The 20,812-nt window shown below is 43.8% G+C and overlaps 1 protein-coding gene across 2 annotated transcripts in view; it reads left to right on the top strand.

Moving 5' to 3' along the window:
- The window catches only part of FAT2 (FAT atypical cadherin 2), an 88,164-nt gene that overhangs the window by 31,857 nt on the left and 35,495 nt on the right, over window positions 1–20,812 (top strand). For both annotated transcript variants that reach the window (XM_063120887.1, XM_063120888.1), the window contains exons 5-9: window positions 665–875; window positions 8,098–8,237; window positions 11,543–11,818; window positions 13,519–13,729; window positions 15,786–19,841. In XM_063120887.1, the coding sequence (XP_062976957.1) occupies window positions 665–875; window positions 8,098–8,237; window positions 11,543–11,818; window positions 13,519–13,729; window positions 15,786–19,841 (4,894 nt within the window). The remainder of the gene's footprint in view (window positions 1–664; window positions 876–8,097; window positions 8,238–11,542; window positions 11,819–13,518; window positions 13,730–15,785; window positions 19,842–20,812) is intronic.

The following is a 20,812-nucleotide window of genomic DNA, read 5'->3' as shown; positions in this document are numbered from 1 at the left end:
TCACTGCGGGAAGATGAACGCTGGACCAGATCAGCCGTCTGCAACGTCGCACGCCCCAGATGTGTTGAACTACAACTCCCATCACCCCCATCCAACTCATCTGGAGAATGCTAGTCCGGGGAAGGATGTTTGGATCCAATCCAGCAGGGCTCTTTGTATGTTGTTTTTTTTTATGTGTGTTGAGCAACCAGTGGCTTAGACTGAGGAGTCAGGCCAGAGACAGCAGCTTTATTGACCCCAGGAGGAATTTGATTGACTGCTTGCATCACCCAATCCCTGCTCAGATGACAGATGCAAATGAATGGGTGTCATCCAGACGTGCATTTGATCGAGAATTTGGGGAAGACAAAAGCAATTGCAGCTTACATTATAATGACACAGCTATACTACACATTGGTTTCTTGTCTGCTGTTGTCACGAGAAAACATCACAGATATCAACCCTGGAAAGCCAATGACCTATGAGGGTTAGTTAGAATCTGGGCAAGAGCAACTTTGGTTTTGTATGATCCCACCCCGAAAAACAGCTCAGGGTGTTTCACTTCTGCTAAGCTTTTATTTAGTTTTAGGAGTATATTTAGAGTGACGTTCAAATTGAAGCATTGTGAGGAACGCCGCAGTGTGCAGCTGCTCCACTATAAAGTGGTGCTTTCTTCTCTTGGCAGGTCAAGGCGATTGATGGCGGCATCCCCGCACTTTCCTCCAGCGTGAGGCTTCACATCAGTTGGATCTCCAAGCCCCTCCCCTCCTCAGAGTCACTCGATTTCGATGAGCCTCATTTCAACTTCGCAGTCATGGAAACAGACCCAGTGAACCACATGGTGGGAGTGATCAGCGTGGAGGCTGGACTCAGCCAACTCTGGTTTGACATCACAGGTGGGTGGTGATGCACAGGTGGGTGGGAAGTGAGCTCCAAGGTGGTGGCTCTGAGCTGACAAAAGGCTGCCCCCGTTTTCCAGGCATTTGGCATGCCCATGAACCGATCAGACGAAGGCTGCTTATTCTAGGTAGCAGGCGCGTTATAGTTAAGGCCTCAGCACTGGTCGAGAGCAGTAGTCAGGCTGGCACAGGCAGTGATCCCACCAAAAGCATTTTGCAGTTCTTGTCTTACCCATTGCAATTTGCAAAGTGGTATTTCTGGCATGCTCCCAATCTTAATGAAAATTCTTGCGCTGCAAACGGGCAAAAACACATCTTTGTGGCTTACAGGAAATATGTGGTAATTGTACCTGCTCCCCACAGCAATGAAAACAAACCAGCTGGAGGTGTGTGTGAGAGAGAGAGAGTGAGTGAGTGTGTGATATATGTTTTTGGAAGACTTTAAATGTTGAGTTGGAAGATCTCTACTATCAATGCTTGGCAATTCCCTTAATAAAATCTGTTGTGCTTTATTCCTTTTCTTCCCTGTTTTTCCTCACTAGTCTGCTAGGTTGAAATGTCCTATACCTTTTATGTGTACAATTCTACCAGAAAACACATTTTAACTCTTGCAGAAATGTATAGATAAGAGAGAACTGTTTGAGTTAGGGATTCCAGTGGGATTCAGGTAGTGATTGGAATGGGCAAATTGGTGAACATGTATGGTGGCATTAATTGTAGTTTTTGAGATTTTCCTGCAGTGGAGGAAGATATAATTATATGGGTTGTTCCTCCCACTCGCTCTGATAGGCAGGAACATGCATATTAACTGAATTGCCCTCTCACATGGGAGAGCAATCTCCATCCAATGTAGAAAATGAACATATCATGGTACGTACCAACATTCCTATTTGGAGGTCTAAAGGTGATCTAAGAGCAATGGTCTCTACCAGGATGAACTTCATACATAACCCATTTTAGAATTTATTACAGTGATGGGTAACTTGTGCTGCTTTGGTCTACAAATTCCATCATCTCTCACCATTGACTATGTTGACTAGGATTAATAGGAGTTGTAGGCCACACATTGCCTAACCTTATTTATTACAACCAAGTTAATTGGCTAGCCTGTTACCTTGTTCAATAATAGTACTCCCAGTATATAACAAATTGGTTCTATTATTCTGGATAGAAATTAATGACTAGACTGTCCTTGTCCTCTGTACCTTACCTGAACCTATGGGCCCAATCTGGGACTGTTTAGTTGAGAAAAAAGGCTGAGAAAGGGGAGACATGATAGAAGTGTTCAGAATTATGTATACTGGGGAGAAAGGAGATAGGGAGACATTTTTCTTTCTCTCTCATAATACTACATCCCAGGGTCTTCCCATGAAGCTGATTGGTGGGAAATTCAGGGCAGATAAAAGGAAGTGCTTCTTCACACACTCACACAGCACATTGTCAAACTGTGGAATTTGCTACCACAAGACGTAGTGATGGCCACCCATTTGGATGACTTTAAAAGGGGATTGGAGAAATTTGTGGAGAATAAGGCTATTAATGGTGACTAGTCCTGATGGTGATACAATACCTCCAATATCAGAGGCGGTATGCCTATGCACACCAGTTACTGGAGAACATGGGCGTGAGGGTGTTCTTGTACTTGTGTCCTGCTTGTGGGTTTCCTGTGGGCAGGTGGTTAGCCACAGTGTGAACTGAATGCTGGGCTAGATGGACCCTTGGTCTGATCCAGCATGGTTCTTCTTGTGTTCTTTTGGTATTTTATTCTCAGTTCTGTTGATGAGCAGTTGTAAAAAATAAGATAAACAGGTTTTCAATACGAAAAAATCAAGTTCATAGGACACATCTGTGTAGAAAGTGTATCTCTGCAGAAGACTGATCTATAAGATAATGTAAGAAATCAAGTGATTTTATCTGTTTCTTCGTATGTGCACATTTTAAAAAATCTATAATAGATTGACCATACTTGATTTTTCTCGTTCTTTCAAATAGTTGTTAGGCATTTAGGAAAGTTGCTGTTTTAGTATCTATATAGTTGTTGTTTTAGTATCTGGAAATGAAATGTAAGTTGTAGTTTTAAATATATTTAATTGAACTGTTCTTTGCACCACTAGAAAACCATATCAAAGCGCATGAGTCTGCCTTTCCTCCCAAGATGAAGCAGACGTAGGGGCATACCTTACATTACAATAATGGTTACAAAAATAAAGTAGTTACCATGGGGTAGAAACAGCAGTTTTTAAAAAGGTGACGTGAATTTAGCATGCAATACAAAGCATTTTGCAATACAGATAATCACTTCTAGAGTTGGTCCCCTTAAACCATTTGTATTACGACTTTATCATAAGCTGTTTTCTTTCACTGAGGGCTTTATTTGTTCGGGATGGTTTAAGCAGAGTGAATCCTCTATGTAGGGGTTGGACTACATTATCTTTGATGTATCTTTCAGCTGTAGTGATCTGTAGTTCCTATTACCTGGCATCACATTGGAGACTAGTTATTTTGCTTCTGTAGAGTAAAGCCATCCCTGAAGGCAGACAGTTTGTAGACATGCAAGAATTGCCCTTCACAAGGCAGATCCAAAGAATACTTCTTTGTCTGGTGCAGTTGGGCATGGATAATGAAGTACAAATACAATTAAAGCAGGACAAGAATCAACACAGTACAGAAATGACAATGCTTGTGGAAAGTTTGCTTTGTGTTAGGACTGTCTACTAGCATTGTGTCCCCTTAAAGGTATTTTCCTTGGAATTTAATCTCAGCAGTTATCTCTACTCCAAAGGGAGGTTCTGTTTATTGTATGATATGTCAGCCTCCTATATTCATACAGCGAGTCCCCTAATTATTTGCATTTAGTTGTTACCCAATTTGCTTCTGTGCTTCATTGCTGGAGTTGAAAATATCACTTTTTAGTTCATAAATCACATTTTTGCACCCCATCATTCTTCCAAGGAGATCAGCACTATGCTATTTTATCTTCTCAACAGTCCTGTGAAGCCTGAAAGTTGTAACATACAGGAGAAGGAAGCCTTCTACTTTAGACACTGAAAAGGTGATATGGTGCTGTATTGTAGACTTTGAAATGGGCTTAGACTAGAGTGAGGAACTCTGGTTTCCTGATCCATGTGCCACCCTCTAACCCAGGCTTCCACAATCTGGTACCCTGCAGATGTTTTGGACTACAATTCCTAGGATTCTTGACCATTGGCCATGCAGGATGAGGCTGATGGGAGTTGACATCTGCAACATCAGTAGGGCACCCAGTTGGTGAAGGCTGCTCTAAGCATTACACTACCCAGGTGTTTTCTCCAGCTGCACAGGCTGCAATGTCACGGAACATGCAGCCTTCTGTTTTAGAAATGGAAAAGCTGGTGTGTAGTGCTCCATTGCGTAATTTGAAAGCAGTTTGTCAAAATTCATCAGGAGGTTTTCTTCCCAGAAGACAACTGAATGGCTTGAAATAGGGGTGGGCAACTTGTGATCTCCATATGTTGTTGGATTACAACTCCCATCATCCTTCACCATTGGCTATGCTGGCTAGGGCTGATGGAAGTTACAGTCCAATGACGTCTGAAGGTCCACAACTTGCTCACCACTGTTTTATAGATTCTGGTCCACTAGAGTTATAGTACGACATGTTTCCAGGGGTGAAAAGGTGTCAATCCTCTTCTCTACCAAGAACATGTGCTGTCCATAACAAACCAGGCCAATCCTTCCTGTTCACAAATCTTCTCTGGTTTCTCAGCTTCTTTAGAAATAGTGGTCTTACTGGCCTGTTGCGATTGCTTGACTCTTCTAAGTATTGGCCTTGATGTTGAGGGAACACGCCAGGGATGGTTTGTTTGCCTGTACAGATTCCAAGAGTGGGAAAGATGGAATGAGAAGATGGATAAATTGTTCAGTGATGAATGATTTCTCTGAATGTTGTATGGACCAATTCATATATTATAATTTCTTACCGTGGTGTTCCATGCTGCTCTGGTATCTCTGACCTTATTGCACTGCAGTTCACCCCACCAAAATTAAAGACAAATAGTATTGAAATCGGGAACATCTCTGGCCTAAATACCCAGTCCCAGATAAAGGTAGTAAATGCGAGAGGAAAGGACAGGTTACAAGCAAAGGGGAAGGGACCATGTTGTAGAGACTTTTCTAATAGAAACACTCTACATAGCATAATGTCTTCCCCTAATTCTCACACCTACATAGAATGTGCATTATTGGATATTAACTTCAGTGTGCCTTACCCTCCTATTGTGATTACACACCAGTTCAGCAGTTGATTCGGCACATGGCCGCTCCATCTGAGAAAAAAGATTTTTTTTAATGTTTTTGATTACTTGTATACACCACTTCGAAATCTGTAGATGAAAGTGTTTTATAAATACCCCAAAATAAAATAAACAAATAATAAATAATAAAACCAAAAACAACTACACAGCACTTTCATGTGAAATATTCAGCAAAATAATCTAACTTTTGAATAGGGTCATACAGCTGAAAGTAGCATGTTTGTATATATATGTATGTGTGTGTGTGTGTGCATGTGTGTTTAATGGAATATTTCAGATCCCAAATTTTGCACACAACACAAGCAAAAATATCATGAGCAAGGAATCCATGCACACATACTTGGATTAAAAGACATTGGCATAGCGCTTTTCCATGAGTTCCCCTCTCTCCTCTGCTGTGACCATCTGGAATGCAGCTAAGAGCTTTAAAGCTCCTGTGGGGAGCATGGTCTGTTTCTACAACTGTGCAGTCTTGCATGGTTGCCCAGAAAGCGTGCAATTTCCCTCACATGATGGCAAAGAACGTTGCAAGCTCACACACAAGGTTGACCTTGAATTCTAGACCAAAAGCTTCTCTCAGTGCTAACCTTCTTCCCTTCCATTTGTCTGCTGAGGCGATTAATAGTGCACGTCAGATAGTATCCTTACCTGTCTGCTCAAATAATTCAGTTGCTCAAGTTCATTCTCTCCTAGACATAGGGCCCATTTGCACATAAATCATGGATTAATTAATTAGCCCACAAATTGCCAGGCCGTGTGCCACTGCCACTTGAAATATGCAACCTCCGATTTGGTTAAAATACCCAAAGTTAAACTAAGAACTTTGGGTTTTAATTAATTCAGTTTTAATTAGGGTTTTAATTAGTTTAGTTGATCCACAATTTGCTGCTGTTATGTGCAGACCGGGTCATTGCATTAGTTCGTCCCTCAGCGCTTCCCTTTTGCCCATTTTTCCATAAATGACCTCACTCTGTTTCCTCCCATATTTAAGTCCTGTTGGGCTCTCATTTCCCTCTCTTAGCTTTCTCCTTGTTTCTTTCCTAAATTATTGCAGAAGAGCCAAGCATCTTTCCTATGGGGACATGTTTTGCCATTACTCTTCCCTCTTCTGCTTCCATAGTTAATTGAACTGCAACATTGAATATGCTTTTGGAAGTGTAGCAGGCCCTTATTGATTATTGCATCATTTCAGGAATCCCATGTGGGAACATTTTGATATTTTTTTCCTGTTAATCAGTAACCTTTGCATCCTTTCTTTTCAATTGCAAAGTACAGAACCTCCACAAATACTCTTTTAATGACCACAATTCCTGCCTCTCCTGTAGCACAGCTATGGTCCACCCATGGCACAATAGCTCCTTATGAGCATCCCCCAAACTAAACTGGGTCTGAAGCAGGTCTCTCCTGGATTAGATGTGGTTCTTCTAGACATGGGTGATTTAGCAGCACCCAGTTGCTGTTCTGCTTCAAGCTGCACATGGAATAGTGACTCCACTTCCAGACCTCTGAAATCCAAACGACATTTGGGTGGTTCACGCAAAACCCCTGCACACACATGTTGAAAAATGCACACAAAGGGGGTCATGGGGCTGTGTGAACTAGCTTCCCACTAGTACATGCCATGGCCACACACACATATCCCACCAATGCTTGTGGTGGAAAATGTCCACTGTCAGTGTGTCCAGATGGCATGAGAAACAGCTCTCCATGGGCATAGAGCTCTTACACACAAGGAGGGAACCTGACTCGGTGAGAGAACCTCCTGTGGAGGAGCGCCATGAGTGTACCACATCTAATCCACGAGTATGGAGAGCCCTTTCCCATGTTGTCTGACCACATGGGTGGTGGGGAAGAGCTGCTTGTGCTGCCGGTGATGATAGCAGGGAGTGTGCTCCCCTCGCAGCTCCCCATACATATTCTTTCAATGCGTGGGGGAGTTCATGTGAGCCACCGTATTCTGTAGCCAGGAGCAGGGCTAGCCCTACTATTAACGAGACTAAAGCAGTTGCCTCAGGCGGCAGATGCTGGGGGGGGGGGGGCAGAAGGTGTTAGAGGAGAGAGGTGTGGACCATGCAGCCTGCTCTGCACCCCTTAGGTCTGCAGCCTTCAGAGGCAGTGGAGCTTAGTGTCCTTGAAGGTTGCAGAGGAGGGGCCCAATATTTCTTGTTCTAGAGTAAATGCCCTGGGTTCACACAGAGAGGTCACTTTACCATAGAAAACTACCCCTGTGAATGGACTACTGGATAATAAAGGATGATGATGATGATGATAGTTATTATTATTTCAGTTCTGAGAAGCTAAATGTGCAGAGTTTAAGATCTCCTCCCACTCGGTCAGTTTCTTTGCTCTTGCGGAGCACATGGAGCTCAGCTTACTTCATTGGCACGTATCACGGAAAGGGAAGCAAGCAGGAGACTGGAATGCAGGACTCCTCCAGGGATCAGGGCAAGCCCCAACAGAGCCAAGGGAGAGAGGGGGGAACTGGTTCAAGTAGCACGCCCTGAAGCAAAGCCAGCAGATTTACTCTCCCCTGCCAATTTGCCTTGATATTCCTTCTTTTCTGGAATGTCTCCCGCTGGTTAATTTCAGTTCCCTCCCTTCACCTTGTGGGACACTGCAGTAGCAAATTCAGCTTTACGTTCCTAAGCCAATGCTAAATTTAAGGTAAAGAAGCAAAGATCCATAGTGACAATAGAAGCCTTTCATAGAGATTCCCCACCCACCTTTTATGCTCATTTGGCTCCCTCCCTCTAGATATTTCTCATCAGATTCTGTGAGTGGGTTTGCAGCAACTGCTGACAGCTGCAAGGGTTGTTTTCCTCCTGGTCCCCCTTAGAAGATGCTGGTAATCAAACACCTGGCCTTCTTCTTCATCATCATCGTCATCGTCATAACACCCACCTACTAAGTCCTCCTCCTCTTCTCAGGTGGTGATGATGAAATGGATTTTGACATTGAGAAGAGCGCTGGCAGCATTGTCATCGCAAGAGCCCTGGATGCGAAGAGAAGGTCGAACTACAACCTCACAATCGAAGTCACCGATGGCTTGAGCATCATCAAGACGCAGGTCAGAAGCCCCAGAGCCTGTTTCAAATCCTTTGGTAATCAAGGGGGCCTTTAATAAGAAGTAGAGTGGGCTCTAGATACAAAGATGGAGTTACCCCCAAAATAATTCCTTTACAAAAAATACTTGAAATTCTTATTTCACTTCAGCTTGTCAGATTTGAGGGTTTGAGAGCTATTTGGGCTCCAAATTTTCTCAGTTCATCCCCTGTGGATTGGGGAAGAAATTGTTGAGTGGATAGGGAGAAGGGGATGGAGAATGGGGATAGGGAGACATTTTTCTCCATCTCCCATAATACTAGAACCTGGGGTCATCCCATGAAGCTGATTGGTGGGAGAGTCAGGACAAGTACAAAGATGTATGTCTTCATGGAGCACATAGTTAAACTTTGGAACTCGCTACCACAAGATGTGGTGATGGCTTTAAAAGGGTTGGATAAATTCTTGGAGGAGAAGGCTATCAATGGCTACCAGTTCTGATGGCTATGTGCTACCGCCAGTATTAGAGGCAGTAAGCCTATATATGCAAGTTATTGGGGAATATCGGCAGGAGAGTGCTCTTGCACCCATGTCCTGCTTGTGGTCAACGGCTGATTGTGAACAGAGTGCTAGACTAGATGGACCTTTGGTTCTTTTTTATGTTCTTAAGGACCCAAACTCAGCACTCACATTCTTCATTCATTCATCAGTCAGTGACAGTTCTAATGTCCAGTGTAGGGTAGTACAGCAAAGCAGAAACAAGAGGGGAACACTCTAGTGTAGAGGTGTCATTCTTTGTTAAAATTCCCCTCAGTGTTCTCTGGTAATTGGGGATTCAAAAATTCCACAGGTCCAGTTCTAATCCCCATCTTAACCCACTTTCCTGTTGTACGTAACTGGCAGAATTGATAAAAGCCTGTCGAACGGCAAGGCCAAGAGAAAGATGAGGAAGAGAAATGGTTCTTTGCTCCACCTCTTCCCCTACTACACGTTCAAACAAGATACTAAAGCACAGCTAAACCACTTTGAAATTAGTTTAGCTAACATCGCCTGGGAATTATTTGCTGGAGATCTTTAGTCTCGTCAAAGAGCTGCAGTTCAAGGACTCGTTAACTAGTAGCCGTAATAGTTAAAGAGGGTCAAAACACCCTGATATTTATAGTGCAGATATGCCTTTTGTCTCCGGAAACCAGGCTCCGCCATCTTTCACTCCTGCTGGGAGGGATGGAGAGAGAGGTTTACCTAGAAAAACAAGGTGTTCCGCATGCATTTAATATGATCATTTCTTTGCTGGTGGCCATTAACGTTCTGTATAATGTGGAAAATTGTGGGAAGCTGAAGCTGCCATTCTACCATGACTCAGTTGCTGGCTGATGCTCTTTTGAATGTCTTCGAACATTGTTCTGCCACTAAGAGTCATCCGCTGACACCTTGGCTGACATGCCATCCCAGCCTCCAGGAACTTCTTTCTCTGTTTACTTTGGCATTGACAACCACTGCTGGATATGTTGGTGAACCAGCTATTGCAAAATCACGGCAAGTTGGCTTTCACCAAAGAAAGAAAGTTATTGCATCAGGCCACCTTTTTCCAAGATGTGGTTATGCGATGAAAAGCAATCGGATCAGATAGAAGGAAGCTGCCAGATCCTCTTTGCAACATTTGACAGCAAGGGAAGGGTTTGTTTTCCTGTTACAAGGGCAAGCTCTTTCAGATGTGTTTCCCCACTGCTTCTGCTAGAAGGACACTTTCCACCATTCTGTTTCTTCCTTTATTCTGTTAGCTTCCTAGAATGGCATGAACAGATACTGAGCTAAACAAAATATGCTGCAATTTTGATATGTGCACAGCCAACCTAATGACTGCCAAGCAGGCACGTTGTTTCACTGCTTTTGTTCCCATAGCTGCTACATCTCCTTGGCACCAGCTCCCTCTTCTATGCCTTCACGGTCGTCAGCCTCATTTCCCCAGACTTCATTTACTCTGATTGGCTGTGACGGCCCTTGTGATTTTATTTACAAGAGTCCATCCTATCATTGCACCCTATCATTGCATCAGAGGTTGCGTTATCACGTCAGGGCTGGCGCCAGCACCAGCACTGAGATCCTTGAATAATTGCCAGGGCTCACCACCTACACGTGCCCTGGGAACTAGGGATGTGCTCCGCTTCTAATCGGACCGGAGAAGCAGGAGCGGAGCGGGGGGCTTCGCCTGCCCTTAAGGTGGAGGCGAAGAGGATTGGGGGGCCGGCGGAGCGTGGCGAAGAGGACCGAGGTGAAGGCGGATCCTTCGCCTTGATCCGGAGCTCGGCCGGAAAGGTAAGTGGGGTTTACCGGGCCCTGCCGCTGTCGCTGTCGCCCATGCGGCGACAGCCGCAGGGCCCGGTAACGCCCCCCGCCCTCCTCTCCCTTACCTACCTCCGTCCGCGGTCCGTCAGCGTCTCCAATTGAGCCTGTGGTTCCAGCAGGAAGTCTGGGCCGCACTTGCGGCCCAGACTTCCTGGTGGAACCACGGGCTCAATTGAAGACGGCGACGGACCACGGACGGAGGCAGGTAAGGCCCCCCTCCTCCTTACCGGGCTCTGCTGCTGTCGCCGCATGGGCGGCGATGGCGGCAGGGCCCGGTAACCCCCCCTATGGGGGGGGACCGGAGCTCCAATCCGGATCCGGAGCTCCGAGCGGAGTGGAGTGGGCACAGGCAGAGTGGGGGCGGGGCGGAGCGGGCCGATCCGAAAATGGCGGATCTTAAAGTGAAGCGGAGTGGGGGGTCCGTGCACACCCCTACTGGGAACCCTTTATTCATAATTTCCCATGATGCCCCTGACACGGTCTCATTCTAAGACATTGTGAGACATTGTAATGGCAATCTCAGCCACTTAGTGCTGTTTGCAGCGCTGCCACCACCTTCCACCACCGTCAAGTAAACCCACAAGGGCCAACCAGCAGTGGAGGGGGCCCTTCGAAGAGCACTTTCAAAGGCCTTCCCCTCCCTTCCCCCAGAAGTGGGCTTGCATCAAGTCATCAACAAAAATGGCATTCGTCACCGCCACATACATGTTTAAGTGGCAGTTGTCGGCAAATGAGGACAAGGATTGTGAGGGGAAGAAGGAAAGAATACCTGGTTGGGGTTTCGTTTGCATGACGTCCCCCTACAAATAAACATGTGCATCTATAGGCATGGCAGAGGGCACAGGCCCAAACCTTGCTGACTCTGATATGCTAAATACGCATCCAAAGCCACCCTATGAAAGGGTGTTCTGTGGGAAATGGTACAAACACCTAGGAATTGACCCTCCCTTCTCTCATGTACACTTTCTCTCTTCACCCCCACAGGCCTATATCCGTGTGATTGACATCAACCAGCATTGCCCCCAGTTCTTGGAGTACCAGTATGAGGCGCACGTCCCAGAAGACACGCCTCCCGGAACCGAATTCATTTGGGTCAGTGCAACGGACAAGGACCCAGGGAAAGGGCTGATCTACACCCTTCAGAGCAGTGTGGATCCTAGAAGCATGAAGCTCTTCCAAATGGACCCAAGCAGGGGCACCCTCATGACTGTAGAAGACCTTGATTCTCAAGCCATGTCCCTGCACACCTTGACAGTGATGGTACGTGAGTCACAAGAAAGCAACCTGATTGTTTGACAACTGCCCTGCTCTATCCCGTGGTCTCCTGAGGGGATTTCAACATTTTTTCTAAATATTAATAGTTCTCTCGCCAAGGGACTCCCAATCTAATAAAGTTAAATGGGATTTTATTCCAAATCCCTTCTTTGACTTTAAATCCCATGTGAGTCCCTTGTTACAGTAGCTTCACTGACTACCAGTCTGTTTCCAGGCTCAATTCAAAGTGCTAGTATAAAGCCCTGTATGGCTTGAGGCCTGGCTACCTGAAAGGCCGCTTTCTCCTATATGATCCTGCCCAGATTGTGAGAGGTTCAAGGGAGGTCCTTCTCTCAGCACTGCTGCCATCAGAGGTGCATTTGTGGGGATGCAAAGGAGGGCCTTCTTGGTGGCCACTCCCAGGCTGTGGAACTCCCTCCCAAAGGAGGTGAGATTGGCCTCCTCTCTGTTGTCCTTCTGCTGGCAGGGAAAGATGTTTCATACGGGTAGTTTTTGGTTTATAAGCTGGTCTGTTGCTGAAGTGGGTTTTGACCAGTTGGGTACTGTGTATTTCTTTTAATGTTGCATTTTTCATTGTGTTTTTAATTTATTTGTTTTTATGTTCTGTTTTAATTAGGATTTTGCTTTTAATCTCTATTTTATTGTTTGTCACCTTGAGCCCTATTTATTTGTTGAAAGGCAGTACATGAAGAATACAAATAAAAGATCAAATGGTTTGGTGGATAAAAGAGGCCAAATAAAATTAAAATGACTAATTATTATTATTATTTAAAAAAAACCCAGATCACATCATATTCCGCCAACAGAACGGAGATGGCTGGTGGAGTGCATTTCCCCTCTCCCCTGCAGCTTACCTGCCCACTCCCACCTGCTCTGGAGAGTTGGGAAACTCTCTGGAATAGATTTTGTGGTGCGTTGGGGGCTGCAGATTGGGAGGAGAGGGCGGAGAAGTCCCGTTGTGCCAAGCGGATGTCCCATGGACTTCCTCTCATGCGGCATTGGCTCCAGTGCCATCCAAAGGCCATCCAAAAGCTGGAGATGGGATAACCAGGGATGCTCAAGTCTGCCAAGATTGTCCAAACTCCACTTTGAATTTTGATTCGCTTCACTCCTATTTTCATTTGTGGCTTGTTTCCCTTTTTGTTCGCACTGGGAAAGTGATCGTAACTTTGGAGATGTGTTCACATTCAGGTTTGCAAACAAGGCAAGTTCTGATGATTTGCAAACAGAAAAAGAATTTTTGGACATCTCTAACCAAGGGACAATGGGTTTTACACACCCTTTAACAAAGAGTAGATGCCACTGCCCACTTGGCAGATACAGGCTCTCTGCCTGCCAAGTGAGCAACAAGAGGTAGTGCTGATGAGAAAGAGGATAAGGAGTAAAAGCAGCTGGTGACTTGGGTGGTGAGAAGGCAGGCTCACCGAGGGAGTGGCCCATTCAGGGAGCCCTATGCAAGGGCCTTCAAATACCTGGAGCTGCTCCTTTGAATCAAGGGGCTGAGATGTGGCTCTTGGATTCTTGCCTGGGAGCTCTTCCAAATGAATGAGAGTGGCAAAAATGGTATCAAATCCAGGGTGGCCTTTTATCCCCTTCCACCAGGCATTCTGCACTTGCAAAACTGTGCCGTATGGCCTCTCTTCCTTAAGACTGATATTCACATCGCCATCCCTTTTGCCACTCAGGTGCGAGACCAGGAGGTTCCGATCAAGCGAGATTTTGCCAGAGTTGTCATCCACGTAGAGGACTGTAACAACCATCCTCCCCAGTTTGCCAGCCTCCATTATAAAGCAGAAGTTCTGGACGCAGCTCCAGTAGGCACAGAGGTTGTGCAAGTTCGGGCCCTGGATCAAGATCATGGAGTTAATGCTGATATCCTCTACTCCCTTGAGGCAGGTAAGGGACTTGAGCAAGTCAAAGCTGACTGTGAACACAAGTGCTTACCTGATTAAAGAATGCAACTACATAGGTTAGCTAAATGTATCCTTTTCTAATATGCTAGATATGCAAGACTAGATGGAATAGCAAAATCACATGCATGGCAGTAGACTTTCATGTGAATATAGGGCATCCTTCTCCATCCCTATCCTCTTGAACCCTTTGTGTAAAATTTAAGACAGTGCACCAGAGTCCCTCAGCTATCACCGTAGTCTCCAAATTCATCAGGCATTTTTTCCTCTGACACTAGTTTTTGTCTTTCTAGTGACAAGTAGCACAGGCTTATCTACAGCAGTGGAATAATATAATTTATTCTTGCATATGTTGCAAAAGAGTAATATTTTTCTAGCTGGTATTTATAAATGTGCAGAGACCCTGAAACACAAAATGATACTGTATAATTCAGTGTATAGAAATGCTGTCCTTTACTAAGGACAACATTAATTAATATTACTATTAATATTATTAATTAATTAATTTTAGAATATTTATATATCGCTTCTTATTTTATGAATCCTGAAGCAGTTTACAACCAATTAGCAAATAATACATCATTATAAAAGCACAGAAACATTCAGACAAGTTAATGGTTGGTAAAAGTCAGGGTAAACAAGTAGTTTTTAAAATAAGTATCGAAAGCACATGAACATAATTGCCTGACGTATTGCAGAGGAGAGGTTATTCCAGAGGGAGGGTGCTACCACAGAGAAGGCCCCGTTGTCAAGTGAGACTCTGCAGAGTGTGGCATGGACAGCAAGACCTTCCCTGAAAATCGTAGTAGTCTATATAGGGGGAAACAGTCTTTTAAGTAACCTAGTCCTAAGCTGTTTAAGGCTTTATATATTAATAATAATAACTGGACCGGACTCTATAGCAAACTGGCAACCAGTGAAGTTCTTTCAGAACAGGTGTTTTATGTGTGTGTCAAGGCACTTCACTCAACAGCCTTGCTGCAGCATTCTGTTCTAGCTGCAGCTTCCAAACCAGCCTCAATGGCAGCCCCACATAGAGAGCATTGCAGTAGTCCAGTCTGGAGGTTACCAGTGCATGCATCACTGTGGTTAATCTGTGTCCAGGAATGGGTGCAGTTGACTTACCATCTGAAGTTGATAGAAGACGCTCCATGCCAAGGCAGTCCCTGGGGCTCCTAATGACAATGAATCTAGGAGCATGCCCAAACTGCTCTTTCTTAGCTGTGGGATAAGGCCACAGTAGTAAAGCCAAATAGGGAGACGAGCACTCATTCATTTAGCAACACCAGGTCATATAATGTCCAATGGATCAATTTCATTCTGCTCATCCTAGACAGTAGTGGCTTCTAAAAAAAAAAAGGCTCACCCTTTTTAGCCATCTTGTTGAACAAATTGCAGTAGCAAGTCCAGGACAGTGAGCTTTTTTTTATTTTATTTTTTAGTTCAGGCCATTGACTCTCTGACCTACAAAGCAATAAGAACACACTTAGTTCCATATAGTTTTCTTTGCCTCCTATCTTCAAGCCATTAGAACCTAACTGCAGCATGAATGTCTGATAGCCTTTCTAATTGATGCAGGGCCTTGACTGCACATGGGTTATACAGTTTCACATTCTTAGATCTCTTTAAACATCAAGCTGGCTGCCAGGGAAGGGATGATTACCCATTACACCCTGGTGAGTAGAACTCTTTGTTCCTAAGGCTGCAACCCTTATTCAGAAGTAAGTACTACTAAAATCACTAGGGCTTACTTCTAAGTAAACTAGAACAGGATCATATTCCTCCCATCTGTAGCAGAATTCTTATATTAAAAATATATGGCACAGCCCTCAGAGTACAAGCCTCAGGAAACAGAATGGAGTTTTTCTCCAAGCAACAAATGTTTTTAAGAACTGTTTATTTCACGAAGTCTAAAATGGATAATTTTTTAATATATCAGACTAGGTATGGAGATAGAAACGAATAAGTATAATGGCAATTCAAGAGTGGGTTTGCTCTCTTTATTCAAGCCTTTCTTTCTTTCTTTCTTTCTTTCTTTTCAGGGAACAATGGGGACATTTTCACCATAAACAAGCTTTCTGGGATCATTACAATTTCTCAGAAGCTAGACCAGCGCAAGCAAGAGAAATTCACTCTCAGTGTAAAAGCAGAAGATCAAGGATTTCCGCAGATGAAGGACCTGGCTACTGTGAACATTTACATTAAGCCCTCGGATAGCACACCTCCACAGTTTGCAGAGGAGGAATATGTTATAGAGATCAGTGAATCTGCTGTCATTGGCTCTCCTGTCGTCCTTGTTTCAGCCATGAGCCCTTCGTCTGTCAGCTACAAAATAATAGAGGGAGATGAGAACGGCTTCTTTTCCATCAACTATCAATCTGGACTTATTTCTATGCAAAGGAGATTAGATTTTGAGCAGGCTTCGTCTTACCAGCTAAAAGTCCGTGGCACCAACATGGCAGGATCATTTATGGATGTTCTGGTGTTTGTTTATATCATAGATGAGAATGACAATGTTCCTATCTTTGAGAAGACTTCCTTTGTTGGCTGGCTCAGTGAGAACATGCCATTGGGTAGTATGGTTATGGATGAAAACAATGCCCCATTAGTGATACATGCAACAGATGCTGACCAAGATTCTAATGCTTTGCTGGTCTATGAGATTTTGCAGCCAGAGGCACTAATTTTTTTCAAAATAGATGCAAGCATGGGCACTCTTACTACTTGTGCTGATATTGACTATGAGCATATTCCAGTTTTCCACATTCGTGTCCATGTCCATGACAGTGGCAACCCCACTTTATTTGCTTCCAAACCCACTGAAGTCACCATTCACATCAGAGATATAAACGACTGTCCTCCGGTATTTACAGAACGAATTTATGAATGTTCAGCACAGCTTCCTGTCCATCAGGGTATGGAGATTTGTACAGTACATGCAAAAGATGTAGACTCTGAGGTAATCTACAGTATAGTGGAAGGGAATCATGACCATGTTTTCTTCATTCACCCCACAACTGGTGCCATCTCTGTGCTAAATGCTACCACTTTGGGAAGCTATCATGAACTGACAGTTCGAGCGGGGGATGGTTTATATACAACTAGTGCTTTGATAAGAATAAATTGTGTTGAACCACGAGACAGCACCTTAAAATTTGTTCAAGATTTATATAAAGTTAGAGTGAAGGAAAACTCCACAGATATTCAAACTCTGGTTGTTCTTAATGTCATTGGGAATCAGCTGAATGAACCACTCTTTTACTCCATCATGAATGGCACAGAGAGGTTCACGATGATCCAGTCTTCAGGAGTGCTACAGACCAAGGGCGTGGAATTTGACCGTGAAACCCAGGACATGTATGAGATTGCAGTGGAGGTAAAGGACATTAGAAATCCACCAAGAGTATCTCAAGCAATAGTAAAAATATATGTGGATGATGTTAATGACAATCCACCCCATTTTGAAAATGTGCCTTATTATGTAGCAATACAGGATGGTGCTGAGCCAGGTGATGTCGTCTTTCAGGTTTCTGCAACTGACCCAGATCTGGGAAATAATGGAGTCATTTTTTACTCCTTTATAGAAGACTACAAGTATTTCCGGATTGACCCCTACTTAGGAGACATCTCACTCAAGAAACCCCTTGATTATCAATCTTTAAATAAATACACGCTAAGAGTTTTTGCCAGAGATGCTGGTGAACCTCCCTTATATGCTGAAGAAGAGGTTGTAATCATGGTGCGTAACAAATCCCACCCTCTGTTTCAGAGCCTCTTGTATACTGTGAAAGTGCCTGAAAGCATTCCAATCTACACACCTGTTCTCCATATCCAGGCTCGGAGCCCCGAAGGCTTGCGCTTAATATACAACATTGTGGAAGAAGGTACCCTTAAGCAGTTCAACATTGACTTCAAGACTGGGGTACTTATGGTCACTAGCCAACTGGATTATGAATCTGACACAAAACATGCCTTTACCGTCAGAGCAACAGATACAGCAGTGGGTGCCTTTTCAGAAGCAATGGTAGAAGTAGAGGTTGAGGACGTTAATGACAATTTACCTGAATTTTCTCTGATGGTGTACACTGCATCTGTCTCTGAAAGTATGCCGGCTCAGACTCCCGTTGTACAGGTCTTTGCTACCGACAGAGATTCAGGGCGGAACAAAGTAATTTCATATCAGATCTTGGAGGACCGTTCGGACGCATCAAAGTTCTTTCATGTTGATGCCAGCACAGGTGAAATAACAACAACTCAGGCTCTAGATTATGAAGCCAACCATGAGTTTCACATTAGAGTGAGAGCCACAGACCATGGGATGCCTCCTCTTAGCAGTGAAGCCCTTGTTATGGTCCATGTGTTGGATGTCAATGACAACCCACCTCAGTTCAGTCAGCTTCACTACCAGGCTAATGTGAGCGAAATGGTCACCTGTGGCCACATTGTGATAAAAGTCCAAGCTTCTGATCCAGATAGCAGGGATACCCCTAGGCTGGAATATCTGATAATTTCGGGGAATGAAAAAAGACATTTCACCATCGACAGTGCTTCAGGAATCATTTCCACACTGAATCGTTGTAAAAAGGACCTGGAATCTTTTTATAATCTCAAGGTCTGTGCGTCAGATGGAGTGTTCAAGACCACCGTGCCAGTCTACATCAATACCACAAATGTAAATAAATATAGCCCATCATTCCAGCAGGATGTTTATGAAGCAGTGCTGGCTGAAAATGCTATGGTAGGAACCAAGGTGATTGAGTTGTTAGCTGTTGACCCAGATGATGGTCTCTATGGCACAGTAGATTATACCATCATAAACAAGCTTGGTCAAGAGAAATTTGCAGTAGATGACAGGGGGCACATTGAAACGCTGCAGAAGCTGGACAGGGAAAATTCCACAGAGAGGGTGGTTGCTATTAAAATCATGGCCAAGGACGGGGGAGGAAAGGTGGCCTTCTGCACTGTCAGAATCATACTCACAGACGAAAATGACAACCCACCTCAGTTTAAAGCTTCTGAATACATCTTGTCCATCCAGTCCAATATGAGCAAAGGGTCGCCAGTCATTCAGGTGCTAGCTTATGATGCTGATGAAGGAGTGAATGCTGACGTCACCTACTCTGTTGATTCAGTGGAGGAGGTCATTGCAGAGGATGTGATTGAGATTAACACTGTCACAGGAGTTGTTAAAGTCAAGGAGAGCCTCAACGGGCTAGAAAACAGAACAGTGAACTTTAAGGTCAAAGCTGAAGATGCCAGGCCTCCCCATTGGAATTCTACTGTTCCAGTGAAGCTTCAAGTTGTTCCAAAGAAAGTGTCTTTGCCAAGGTTTTCTGAGCCTCTCTACACCTTTTCAGCATCTGAAGACCTTCCGGAGGGATCAGAAATTGGATCAGTTAGAGCTGTGGCAGAAGACCCCATTATCTACAGTCTGGTGAAAGGAACCACTGCCGAAAGCAATAAAGAGGGGATATTTGCTTTGGATAGACAAACAGGGGCTTTGACTATCAAGAAGGCAATGGACCATGAGAAGATGAAATGGTACCAAGTTGATGTTTTGGCTCATTGCTCACATCAGGATACTGACTTGGTCTCTTTGGTATCTATAAACATCCATGTAAAAGATGTCAATGATAACAAACCTGTTTTTGAAGCTGATCCCTATAGAGCCTTTGTCATGGAGAATATGCCAGCAGGGACCACTGTGATTCAGGTCACCGCCAATGACCAGGATACTGGAAGTGATGGGGAAGTGACGTATAGCCTAGGAACAGAACCAAACAACATCAGAGAATTCTTCACCATTGACAGTGAAAGTGGCTGGATCATGACACTCAAGGAGCTAGATTGTGAGGTCCAGGAAACCTACACGTTCCTTGTTGTAGCATCCGACCATGGCAGAAAAATCCAGCTTTCTTCTCAAGCCCTAGTGGAAGTCACAATCACTGATGAAAATGACAACGCTCCACAGTTCACCTCTGAAATCTATAAAGGGTCAGTGGTCGAGAATGCTGAGCCTGGACAGATAATTACCATGCTTAGAACTATAGACAGTGATATTTCAGAGCAAAACAGACAAGTCACATGTTACATCACTGGTAAGAATATACTTTTAACATTTTTTATAAATTAGAATCTATCTTCTTACTGATAACTTTGCTTGACTTTGAGAATACCATTATTCTATATATTAGTCATGTTGAAATTTCTAAGATGAGTATCAAAGATGATAGACATTATTAATGAAAGACCACTTAATACAACATATTTCTCACCAGGAAGTATTGTGGGAATGGTGCAGATGTGAAAACTACATTCTGTTAGTCCTGAGAAAGGCAGCACTTTGAAGCGAGAGAACTGTAAAGCCTCTTCCTAAGACACATTATGCTCAGTAATAGTTATGGGGCAAATCTCCGAAGGAAAATATGTTGTATGAATTAATCATATAAGATTAAATTGTTTGTATGTTAGTGATTATTGCTGCTAATTAAATATAGCCAAGTTGTTTTACATCTACAGCATGTTTTACATGTACAGCATGAACATCCAAACATCAACTAATAAGTTGTTTATTACTCAGGAGTGTTAAAACTCACCCCTTAGCGATCTAAACTAGCTCATGTTTATTTTTACAAAATAGCTATAAAATATAGATCTGCCACTTCATGTCTTGCCATTTACTCACCACAAATGTGTCTTAGAATAGAGCCAGAGGATTTGAATGTTAGAAAAATGAATGTCATATGACCCAATGATCAAGTTAGCAATTTGGAATTATTATGATTATGATTTATATACTGCTGAATGTACTCAAAAATATCTCTAAGCAGTTGATAACAGTCTAGCACATTGTTAAGCTATCATGGGACGCATCCCTATATGTCTCACTCATAACTATAGTAAGAATGTTGCCGCAAAGCTGCCCCCAACAGATTGAGAGGTGGTTGGTCCTGAAACACGGTGCATGATGAAAAAACTGCTTCAGTGCTTGCTAGAATTGACTTCAATCCAGTCGATCTGTGTTTTCCATACAGAGGTTCAGTTTTGTGAATTGGCTCAGAGTCAGTTC

The sequence above is a fragment of the Elgaria multicarinata genome, chromosome 3 (genome assembly GCF_023053635.1).
Source record: "Elgaria multicarinata webbii isolate HBS135686 ecotype San Diego chromosome 3, rElgMul1.1.pri, whole genome shotgun sequence".
NCBI classification, from domain to species: domain Eukaryota; kingdom Metazoa; phylum Chordata; class Lepidosauria; order Squamata; family Anguidae; genus Elgaria; species Elgaria multicarinata.
The sequence above is the reverse complement of the archived record's forward strand: the minus strand, read 5'-3'. Positions and strand labels throughout refer to the sequence as shown.